The sequence below is a fragment of the Coregonus clupeaformis genome, chromosome 35 (genome assembly GCF_020615455.1).
Source record: "Coregonus clupeaformis isolate EN_2021a chromosome 35, ASM2061545v1, whole genome shotgun sequence".
NCBI lineage: Eukaryota > Metazoa > Chordata > Actinopteri > Salmoniformes > Salmonidae > Coregonus > Coregonus clupeaformis.
This window is the reverse complement of record NC_059226.1, coordinates 19,514,344-19,526,380: the sequence shown is the minus strand read 5'-3', so window position 1 is coordinate 19,526,380 and position 12,037 is coordinate 19,514,344. Positions and strand designations below refer to the sequence as shown.

At 40.3% G+C, this 12,037-nt stretch overlaps 1 protein-coding gene across 2 annotated transcripts; it reads left to right on the top strand.

The window, feature by feature from the left end:
* The first annotated feature begins 1,192 nt into the window (after positions 1 to 1,192).
* Positions 1,193 to 7,598, top strand: LOC121550570 (receptor activity-modifying protein 1-like). 2 transcript variants are annotated; one of them, XM_041862892.2, is made up of 6 exons: positions 1,193 to 1,378; positions 2,219 to 2,281; positions 2,628 to 2,678; positions 4,756 to 4,791; positions 5,035 to 5,206; positions 5,467 to 7,598. In XM_041862892.2, exons 1-6 carry the CDS (start codon positions 1,312 to 1,314, stop codon positions 5,714 to 5,716), a joined length of 639 nt encoding a protein of 212 aa, XP_041718826.1. In that variant the 5' UTR covers positions 1,193 to 1,311; the 3' UTR covers positions 5,717 to 7,598. The 2 variants fall into 2 exon arrangements, with proteins under 2 accessions (XP_041718826.1, XP_041718827.1); XM_041862893.2 differs by lacking the exons at positions 1,193 to 1,378; positions 2,219 to 2,281; positions 2,628 to 2,678 and adding an exon at positions 2,708 to 4,446.
* The last annotated feature ends 4,439 nt before the right edge of the window (positions 7,599 to 12,037 follow it).

The following is a 12,037-nucleotide window of genomic DNA, read 5'->3' as shown; positions in this document are numbered from 1 at the left end:
AAATGTCCCTGGAGCGTACATATCCATGTTGGCTGGACTTCAAATTGGTAAATTACTGAGCTGACATGATACCACTCTAACCCAATGATTTTAGGTCAATGTCAGTTGAATTTGAGGGACCAGTTTACAACTAAACCATTTATTTCAGAGGCTGAAATATGATGCATTAAACCAGATATAGCAAAAAAGTAAGTGGATTTGCTCTAACCATTATTGTTTATCTGGTCTGTGGTTAGTCAGTGTAGATTTGAAAGAATCCACTGTCTGGTCCATTAATTGAAACATGACTGAAACTGGAAAGGAGTCAAAGTGAATAACCATTAACATACTTTACTCAACCAAACTAAGAAATATAACTGGCATCTGTCAATAACAAACTCATTTAATCTATATTATAGTTCAACTTCGCGTCTCTTGGCATAACTGCTAAAGTGTTGGGTTGACAGTCGTTGGACCAGGGTTCGTGTCCTGGTCGGAGCTATGCCCCTAATTCGCTACACTGGTTCAGCTTAAATATGATTTCTAGTTTGCTCAACATTTGGGCATATTATTGTAGCTGAACCAACATCAATTCTCAAGTTGAATTGTATGTTACACTCAACCTAAAATTCAGTTGAGTGAACATACAATTCAACTTGAGAATTGATGTTGGTTCAGCTAATATGTAAAAATAAAGAACGTCGCACACTCTAATTATGGTCCAACCAACGTTTTAACGTTGTCGATAATATGCCCAAACTGGAAATCGTATTGCAGCTGGTTGCTGTGAATATTTTAAGTTGAATCAAAACATCTTTTTTATTTTTTAAGTTTGATATTGTATTGGAACACATATTAGTCTGCTCATCAGTTTACTCACAGGATTTGAGCAAGAGAGAAAGGCTACTGGGTCATCAGCTAGTCAGCAGTCTATTTTCAAAATGAAGACCTTCAGTGACTACTGTACAGATGTCTGTTCCTTCCAAGCTGAACATCTAATAGAGTGTGAGGAAGAATAGGAGAGAGAGAGACAGAGAGAGAGAAACTAGGAAAAAGAGTGTGAGGGAGAGAGTGAGAGAAAGAAAGAGAGAGAGAGCAGTTGAGAGAGAAGGAGAGAGAGAGATAATAGGAGAGAGATGGATTGTATTGTAAGTGGTAGTGGGCTACAGTAGCTCTCCCCTTATCTGGGGCTCTCTGTCCCATTGTGGGAACCCGCCCAAGCCGCCTAGGAAACGAGAGCTTCCTGTTGTTTTATAGAGCTTTCCTGCAGAAAGGTTGAGATGTGTAATCTGGGTCCACCAGGGAAGACGGACAGAGCAGTGTCAGGCAGAAATGAAAGCCCCTAATCTGTCTCCCGTGTCTTCTTGTTCTTGCTGTTTTCTGCCTCTTCTTCTCTGGGGTAAGTTGATGATTTACAGAGTACTATATGTATATAAAGAGGGCCAGGGGTATGGAGGAGTATGTTGGATTACTGAGAGAAAAAGTCTGCAAAACATTGCCCTAGATTTCACCTCCTACAGTAAGTGGAATGCTTAGAAGCGCACAGTGAAGTAAGGGATTGTAGTAAGAGTTTGGCAGATCTAATATTAGATTATTGTTTTAAGTAGCCTAAACTAAGTAATTTTGATTTGTTAAAAACATTTTCATGCTCCAATGGTGAGGAAACAGAGGTTAAATATAGGTATGATGATGGTATGGATCTGGTGTAGTTTTCGAAGATTTTAAGCAGATTGCTGTTCTAATTTAGATTATCTGTTTTTACCAACAAACACATAAGATATGTCATTGAGATCATCACAGTCTTCACAGAACACAATGTCACAATAACTGTTTAATAAGGAATACCTCAACTTTAGACTCAATTTCCCAGACCAGATCACTGTCCTTAAAAAAAAAAAAAAGCAAGTTATTCAAAGACTACATTAAATAGTTTGTGTTTGAGGAAATGGCTGAACTGTTTCAGATTCAGAGAACAAAGGGAGGATGCACTCCCTGCCACTGACCAGCTCTCTCTCTCTTCATTTGTTTCTCTCTTTCCCAGTCCTTTCTGTCTGTCCTATATGTTCATCAGTCTTCTATATGTACAAATACATATCTGTCTACTAATTTCTGTATTTCTACTTGCTTGTGTTTGTCTTTGTCTATTTCTCTGACTGTGCACGTGTGAGAATGTGAGTATACACTTTTCTGTAAAGAACTCTCCAGTAACATTGGCCCTGTTTCGTGTCTGTCCCTGTAGCACTGTGCTCTATAGCAGCTGGTCTGATAGGAGATTATGAGGCGCCACAAGCTACCACTCCAGGTAACTAACTGTTGTCCTTTTCTCATGGTCTCTACATCAACTAACAAAACTCATCAATGTCACAACTAGTGTTAAAGACCAAGGGAACAACAACACATGTATTTTGTTAGAATATCTTCACTTTGATGGGGGTCCCATGGGTGTCCCGTGTGGCTCAGTTGGTAGAGCATGATGTTTCAACGCCAGGGTTGTGGGTTTGATTCCAACAGGGGACCTGTATGAAAATGTATGCACTCACTACTGTAAGTCGCTCTGGATAAGAGCGTCTGCTAAAGTATGTAAATGTAATGATGAACACATTTACATTAATACTTTGATTAAACAGTAGGTTATTCTCATCAATTAGGTTTCACTTCACGGCATGACTCAACAACAAATGCAAACTACCAATCCCACGGTAAGTTACCAGATTCATTTAAAACTTTTTAGGCAACAGTTTAACACCTATTTCACAATATTGGTATTACACAACATAATGATCATAGATGGATTATGTTTGAAATGTTTGTAAAGGTGTAACACCCCATTCATGTTCTAAACAAACATTACCGTCGAGGTTTGTCCTTCGTCATTGCTATCGCGCAACGCTTTGATGTGAAATTATATTTGAATCCATGGGGGACTCTGTTGGACGAGCACTGTAAACACATGGGTTCAGAACAGAACTGGCCAACCTCTTTAAAAAAAAAAGACAACCGAGATGCCAAGAGTCCTAGGCTTCTAGCATAACGTGAAGCCAAGACAAACCTGTGGGGAGGTCCCCAACAGTGTGGGGTCAGCAGCAGCTGACACAAGACCCATAATTATCTGGAGTCAAAGGTTAACTGAAACCTCGTTACACCTCGTCTGCACGTCCTGTATTTGTTCACCATTTGCCCCATATGACGGCTATGTTCAACGCATGAACTCTAGAGTTGTGAAACAACTGGAACTTTGGAGCAGCAAGCCCCCCTTCACTGTTCCTCACCCTACGATTTCCTTTTTCTCTCTCTCCCCTACAACTCACCCAACTCTGAGCTCCTCCTCTGCTGAAAATACACATTTCCTGATGTCATTACTAAATCAAAACCGTTGCTCAGCAAACAGATGTGTTCAGGGGCCCAACCACATTGTGTAGCATAGATTGTCCTGAGAAGACATCTTCTAAATCTTTTTAAAGTCACTTTAAAGGTTTTTATTTCATCCCAGTAATCGACAAAGACTTGTTCTTTTGAAAAACTGCATCTCTACTAAGGAGCTTGAGATATGAATAATTGTTTTAGTGATGATGAAGAGATGGTCTAATGCGTTGTCTTTGAAAAGCAGTATGAAACTGAGACAGTAGTCTGCTGAGGTAACAGTCATGCAGCTCCACATGGCTCAAGGTACTACATAAAGATCCAGGAGGAGTCCACCCATATACCCAGGCTTATCCTATTGTGTGAACGCTGAAAGTCCTAGTGAGTCGGAGATTTGCATTACTTGCCTGTGGCTGTGGGGTAGATAGAGAGAGTAGGTCTTTGCAAACAGCTGGCTGACTCTAATAACATCTTCCAGATATAATGAAATTAACCCAGATATGAATCCACAGCCGTCTGCACAGCACACCCGTGCGTAAACGCCCTAGTCCTAAATGTTTACTTATGTTTCCGATTTGGCAGAGGCAGCCCTCAAGGCAAATAAATCACCAGCTGCATGTCGGCCAGGCCTTTGACTGTGAGAAATTGAGACTTAAAAGCAGAACTAGAGTTAAAGAGTAAAGGGTTTTCAGATGTGAGTCCAGCCCAACTTGGGTGTGCTCCCTTTTATTTGAGAGAGAGAGAGAGAGTGAGAGGACAATCTTTTGAGCCTCCACCCCTTTAAAAGGCAAGACAATCCTAAAGAAATGCACTGGAGAGGGGAAGAGATTGCTGCCAAGGCGCAGGGCAGACTTACAGATCCTCGAGGAACATCTGGTAACCTAACCGCGGGTAACACCTATCTGACATCTGGTAACCGGGGGTATGCCGCGTCTAGCTGCTTCCACCCCTGTCTAGTGTCCTGTTATGCCTTCTAGGGCTTGGTGTAAGAAGTTCAGGCTCAGTCTAGATGGTCGTCAGTCAGTGGGGAAAACTCTCCTATGTTCACTTTCTCTGACATGAAGGGAGCGCTTGGCTTCTTTGGGGTAATCCTCTCCGTTCTCTCTGGTGAGTGTGTGGGCTCGCCCCGGGCGGCAGCGAATGCGCGTCTCGCGTTGCTGGACATTCAGATTGAGTTGCTGACACGATGTGCAGCAGTAAAGATAACATTTATTGTATGCTTCGTTTTGATTGGTATCTTAAATGTTACATTGATAATTTGAAAACAAGATTTTATCATTATTTAAAAAAGATGTTGAATGACACAGCTGTTCAGTCTGTCGGTTTGAGAGGGTGTTTTTAACAGACATTTCTGTTGTGATTATAACCATTGGTCACTCAAATGTATACAAATGTATTGTCATTTTTTCTTCTTAGGTGTTAGCCACGAAGAGAGAGTTACCAGTGGATTAGGTGGGCCATTATTACTTTTCTGACACTACACGTAGGCTAGTTAATAGTGTTGAGGTGACAATGCTGTTTCTGCTTGCTGTTCATCAACATAAGATTAGACAGGGAACTGTTAGTAATAATGTGTAACCATGAATCTTCTAGACATTCTTCTAATCCTTAATTTTAAGGATTCATTTTAGATGATTGAATCATTTTAAAGAACTGATTTTCTAATGTTACAATACTCTCTCTCTTATTGTCCAGGTTGTGGGAATACTTCTGTTGACTGTGATACCTACTGTGCTTTTTGTGAGTATTTTCCCACAAGGACGGAGTGCTACGCTGCTTTCTTTGAGATAAAGTGCTACAGTCCTTTTGTAGGTGATATGGAGTCATTAAACAACACAGATTGGTGCAACTGGAACAATGTGAAGCGGTAGGCCTAAATGCTTCTTTTAATCCACTTATTATTCTGTTTAATTGATTTCTGATCCAATGTATCATGCCATTGGTCTTGCACATGCTTAGTTCAAACAGTCGTTTTGAGAAACCCAACACATAGTCAAGTGAATTCAGAGTTAACTCACTCATTAATGGTAAATCAATACCATGAAACTCTTAATAATGGCTTTCAGAGCACATAACATTGCCCTCTGTTGTACTAATAGTACCTCTCCCTCCTATCCCTCCCTGTAGGATGTATAACACCTTCACCCTGTGCACGGAAGAGATAGCAGAGTGTCTGCTGATCCCCTGGCCCAACAGGATGGTGGAGAATGAGTTTGTGAACATCCACTCCAGGTTCTTCCTGGACTGTCCCAATGAGGCGCTGAGCGACCCCCCACCCAGCATCGTATTTGCCCTGGTGATGACCCCCATCTGCCTCATCCCCATCATGGTGGTCCTGGTGGTGCTCAAGACCAAGAACGGAGATGGCAGCTCCTGATAGGACGTCCTGGATCAGTCCTCATCCACCCTGCCTCACCTCCATGTTCAGACTCACTCTCTCTATCCCCTGAGGATTCAAGACTGGGGCCATTGACTCAACTATCTTACAGAGAACTGCTTATCATCTTACACCCACTGATGATTGGCTTAGCTCTGTGGAGTCCTATCAAAACAATCTCACAGCACAAACACCTTACACATGACCTTTTTGGATGCACTGATACAGAATAAGTAGTACCACATGGGCATCATCCAAGGATTTACATTATACGCTTTAGTACTTACAGGGGTTCGAGAAAGGGTCTGTCTGTGTTGTGTAACGTGTCAGGTCAATATCCTCAGAGTTGCTTCTTGAAAACTCATCTTCTCCTCATTCGTCGATGCTCCTCTAACTAAAAGTGGTGACAGCTATGTAAATGTTTAAACTCCCTACACATCTTAGCAAAGTATTTAAGATAGTAGGGTTTATGGACTTCTCACTCAGACATTCCATGTCATTCTTGACAATCCATTCCATGACCATCTCCATCCTGTCCCAGATCTGAACCCTAACAGCGACTATGCTAAAATAGTTACATGTTTTTAAATAATTGTTTTATTTTTATATATGCGATTAAAGAATGGCAAAAGTTGGGATATTCTTCAGCACTTGTGGAATTGTTGTGGTTAGGGGAGGATGACAGAAGCTGTAAAGCTTGCTAAAATGACGTCAAAGAGATTTTGTTATTGGAATTCCTACCCTCTGGCTGGGAAAACGTGAGTCTCGCATTGCTGGACATTCCGATTGAGTTGAAAACCAAAGACAAAGGCATTCTGTTTGAGGAATTCCCACTCTCCATTTACTGTACACTCAGAAAAAGAGGTGCTATCTAGAACCTAAAAGGGTTCTTCGGCTGTCCTCATAGGAGAACCCTTTGAATAACCCTTTTTTAATTCCAAGTAGAACCCTTTTGGGTTCAAAGTAGAACTCTTTCCACTGAGGGCTCTACATGGAACCCAAAAGGGTTGTGCCTAGAACGAAAAAGGGTTATCCTATGGGGACAGCCGAAGAACCCTTTTGGAATTTTTTTTTCTAAGAGTGTAGTTATCCCTATAGGATCTCCATCATGTCTATTTCTATATGTAACTACAGAACAAAACGTAATGTACCCTCTCACTTGGCAGCTTTCCTGTCTTTGAATGTGTTGTGTGTATATTGGAATTGTATGAGGCTTCTGGAGAGCCCTCCTTGGCCTGCCTCCGAGTGTAGGGTTTAGAATGTATGGGGTGTGGGGTGGGCGTAGGAAGGCCATGAGGAAGGGGTTTGGCCAAGCATCAGTCTGTGAGGAAGGTTGGGGTCAGGAACTAGACACAATGGGTGGGTAGCCTACGCCCAACATGTACCCTATGAGATCTGTTTCCAGGAATTGTCTATTTCCTAGCCTCAACCCCTCTCTCTCCCTCTTGACAATGACGGTCCCCACTGTCGCCCATGATGAGCCAGTCGACGCATGCCTGAAAGATGAATCAAGCATTAAATCAAAAGACTACAAACATTTGGTCTCCCCCCTGGCTCAGTGTAGCAATGAGCACTGACACTGACTGAAGACAGAAGGAAAAACAAATGTCTATCTTTCCTCTACTTAAACTGTGTAAGAACTGTTTGTTTTATTTTTTATTAAACTGTCGTGAATGACACTGAAAGCATTGTAGTGCATTCAGTTTCAGAAACAAAGAAATATGTATGCTTATGTATTGTATTTCTGCTCTTACTCTGGTCATAAGATTTACTGGACTGTCTGTGAGAGGGGTGTGGGTCTTAGTCAAAGCATAGCCTCTTTTCTTACACATAGTACTGTATATAATTATATTTTGCAATTAAATACTATGTTAAAGCCAAATGCCTAATTGCTTGACTTTGTTTAGTGCGCTACGGAAAAGGATTGCAGAAATAGATATTGTATTTTTGTGAAGTTTGCAGAAGGTCCAAAGTGAATCTCCTAACTGGATCTAATTGGTTTAAACCCCCTGCCTTAATGGAATGCACAGCTGATAATGGCATGGATGATTCATCAAGTTTTTCCTCATTCAGACCCAGTGCAGAGATGGGTGTTATTGTGAATTCCAAATAGACCCTTTGCCCTTTCACCCTATAGGGCACTCTTGTAGATACACCCCCCCCAAGAAAAAAAGTGTATTTACTTGTGACTGCATGGGTGGCATTTTCACCATTCTTCATTGCAGTCCTACAATAGTCCATTGAAGCTCTTTTACTCACATACATTTGCTTGTGTGTTTCTGTGTGAGGTCTCCTCTCTAAGGAAGAAGTAACAGCAGCAGTATAATCCCCACCCTTATCTAGCATAGACAAGACTGCTGGGTGGACTTCTGTGTCTGTCTGGCTGGGTGGGGTGGGAAAGTGTGTTTGATGGCCCTCTTCCTCTCTAGAAGTCAGGTCATCCTCACCCCTGCCCTCCTGGTGACGTCACCCACCTCCCGTGTCACTCTTCAGGTCCCAGTGGGTCCATTCTAGAAATGAGGATTTCTAGAATGGATACTCCCATTGTCAGAGGGCATACCGAATGTCCATTCTGTGAACTATATTTGTATGGTCATAACACACCTTACCCTGCAGGACCAGCCAGTTAGAGCTGCCCATGTTTCTGCAAGGACCCAATATGCAGAGATCTTATAATACATGCAGATATCTACATGAGCAGCTGTCTTCCCACCTCTCCTCCTTTTGCCTTTGCTAAGGTTTTTGCTCCAACCCCAAGCCGTTGTGAGGTGTGTGTTTGTGTCAGTGGTTGTAGGGGTCATTAAAGAGACTTGAGCTTCAGCTGGCGGATGATTGGAGAATGATTGCGCTCATAGCCTAGAAGCTCTGCAAGCCACCCTCAAAGCAGCAGGAGAATGGGGCTGTCTGTTAACATCCCAAAACAGAGGTCCTATGTCAGTGGTCATCTGATTCTCCACCTGAACCACCCGCATTCTCCATCTCAGACTCCTCACTTGCCATTGTACCACATTTTAAATACCTTGGAAGCAGTTTTTAACAACAGCAACCTGCACCTAGACACAAACGCTGCAGTCTACCAGGCAGTGTGTGTATCTACACTCCTTTATGGATGTGAAACATGGACAGTCTTCAGTCAACACTTAAAACAACTGGAGTCCTTTCACATAAAATGCCTCCAACGCATTTTGAAAGTGACCTGCCAGGACCGTGTTTCACTCTTAGAGATCATGCAAAGAAACAACTACAGGAGCTTTGAGGCGTCCATCACACACCAGCAGCTTAGATAACTCGGCCATGCCATCCGGATGCTAGAGGACCGCCTTCCGGGAAAGATGCTGTACAGAACTGGTTCTCTAGCAAATTAGTAAGATTGTCTCACCCAATGTTCAAGAATGGCCCTTTTCCCTTTATTCAGATTACAACCTCTCACTTCCAGTTATTTGAAAAGGAAATCATCTCCCAAATATCACTATTTCTAAAACAAGCCATAGAAAGTTGGTTGCAATTTCAATTTAATCCTCCAGAAACGACAGAACAAATAATGCAACAAATATTATGGTTAAACTCAAATATACTAATTGACAAAAAAACTATTTTTTTTTACAAAATGTTTAAAAAAAGGTATAATCTTCGTAAATGATATAATCGGTAGGACTAGTGGAATTATGTCGCACATGCAGCTAACAAAAACATATGGAAATGTCTGCTCTACCCAAAATTACAACCAAATAATTGCAGCCTTACCGCAAAAATGGAAGAGGAAAGTGGAAGGGGGAGAAAGTAAGGAACTTGTCTGTCGGCCTTGCATTAAAGAACATAATTGGTTAAGGAAAACTGTGATAAATAAAAAAGTATACCAGTTTCATTTAAGGACCAAAGGATTGACAGCCGTCCCATATAGATTGCAAAATAGTTGGGAAGAGATTTTTGACGTACCGATCCCATGGCATAGTGTTTATGAACTGATACGTAAAACGACACCGGATTCAAAACTTAGAATCTTTCAATTTAAATGTTTATATAAAATTATTGCTACCAATAGAATGTTATTTATATGGGGGATACAATCTTCCCAGCTCTGCAGATTTTGCTGCGAAGAGACAGAATCATTAGATCATTTGTTTTGGTACTGTCCATTTGTAGCTTGTTTTTGGACACAGGTCCAGGAATGGCTAAAGGATTGCAATATTTACCTGGAGCTAACCTTGCAGATAGCATTACTGGGTGATCTGAAAAGTCATAGTCAATCGATCAATAATATAATAATACTTTTAGCAAAAATGTTTATTTTCAATTCACAATCTGTAGAAACAATGAGAATAGAAAGGTTCAGAATTTTTGTAAAACATCACAGTACAGTTGAAAAATATATGGCAAATAGAAATCCTATATGGATGGTGTTAAGAGATAGACGGGAGGTGTTGAATGGAGTTGAAGGATGGGACTAATAACAACTAACAACAAATAATAACAAGATAACTAATAATGTAAGCATACTGTGTCCATAATAAATAATAAGTCTATATGTTGTAGGTTGGGAGCTTTTGTGAAAGAGCACAGTTAGAAAGATATGGCATATAGAAGCAAACCGGATGGACATCATGAAAATGATTGGATTGAGAGTAGAAGAAAAAAAAAATATATATATATATAATTATTGTAAAATTGACTGTGTCCATAAAATGTAGATAGTAAGTATAAGCTGGAAGTAGAGGCCTAAGCATTGTTGTTCACTAGTTTACTCCAAGAAGGGAAAGGGTGGTGGGGTTGGAAAGTAATAAAGGGGAATATATATATTTTAAAAGATATGTATGTGTATGTATGTATGTATGTGTGTATGTATGTGTGTATATGTATATATATATATATATGTATATGTATGTGTATGTGTGTATGTATGTGTGTATATGTGTATATATATGTATATATGTATATATATATATATATATATATATATATATATATATATATATATATATATATATATATATATAAAAACATGGGGGATTGGAAGTGATGCAGACAATTACATTGATGGAAGTTACAATCTATCTGCAATATTAAGCTAATCTACCCCCTTAAAAAAAAAAAAAAAAAAAAAAAAAGATGCTGTACAGACAGCTACAACTGCGCCGTCGCTCTGCACAGGTGGGCAGAAAAACCACTCTAAAGGATCACTTGAAGACCTCACTAAAGAAGTGTGGGGTAAACCCTGCCTCCCTCGAGACTGTTGCCGCGGACCATTCCACCTGGCATAGGCTCTGCCGTCAAGTTGTGCAGTTGGCTGAGGAAAAAAGGACTGAACAGGCCATTGTGTTCTCTGTCTATGGCAGACAGTGCATACCACATCAGATTATATAGTCATCAGTGAACCCACAAGCAGTAGTGTAAGTCATCATCGGATGCGATGGACTACCTTAAGCAAAGTAAGTAAGGGGAAAGTAAGTAAGGGGAAAGTAAGTAAGGGGTCATTTAAGAGGCTTGCTTGGCCAGACTACTTGAAAAAGTTATTTGTTTCTTCTTGCAAAACATTGCCCTCTAGAGGTTAGTCACTCAAATGACATTTCAAAGCTTTTCCATCCAGACATTCAAAAGGATTGAGACTTATTGACACTTAAATTAATCTGATTTTGTTTTAATTTGTACATTTCTAAAAAATTAAAAAATTAAAATTAAGAAGTTACATATGTCATTTAACATCAAAGGCTGAAACCCTTTGAAATGCAAAGACACTTTGGGTCTGTGTTCAGTCACACATTCATTCCATTCAAGATTATTACAAAATATTAAATTAATTTTGATACATATACCAGATCTATCTAAATACCTTGTTAGTATAGTTAACTATTATGTAATTAAACATACATGATTAATCTGAATCCCAAACTGATTCGATACCAATAATGTAAGCAATTTTAGATAGCTCTCTGAGCACATCTTTCTTTCACAAAATACTCAGTTCACTCTAACACAAGGGGGGGCAAAGTACGGCCCGCGGTCCGTATCCGGCCGCGCCGGGCACTTCAATCCGGCCAACGAGACATTTTAAAAATGTATTAAATAGAATTATATTTGAGTCTAAAATTACTCATTCCATGATATACAAATAATCTCCAATAGATGGCGCTGTAGCCTGGCAGCACGCTCTGTATTTGGGCCTACAGTCAGATTCAGAATGCGCTCAGTCATCATAACCACTTCATTGCTTGATGACTTTTGAAGTAAAAAAATGAGTGCTGCGAAAATGAGAAAAGTGGACTCTGAATGTCGTGTGTTTAAAGAAGAATTGACAGCAAAATACTTTTGGACTAATATTGGACA

Coding starts and splice junctions, on each gene's coding strand:
- LOC121550570 (XM_041862892.2), top strand. CDS start 1,312: ATGAAAGCCCCTAATCTGTCTCCCGTGTCTTCTTGTTCTTGCTGTTTT. Junction 2,282..2,627: donor GCCACAAGCTACCACTCCAG/GTAACTAACTGT, acceptor CTCATCAATTAG/GTTTCACTTCACGGCATGAC. Junction 5,207..5,466: donor AACTGGAACAATGTGAAGCG/GTAGGCCTAAAT, acceptor CCCTCCCTGTAG/GATGTATAACACCTTCACCC.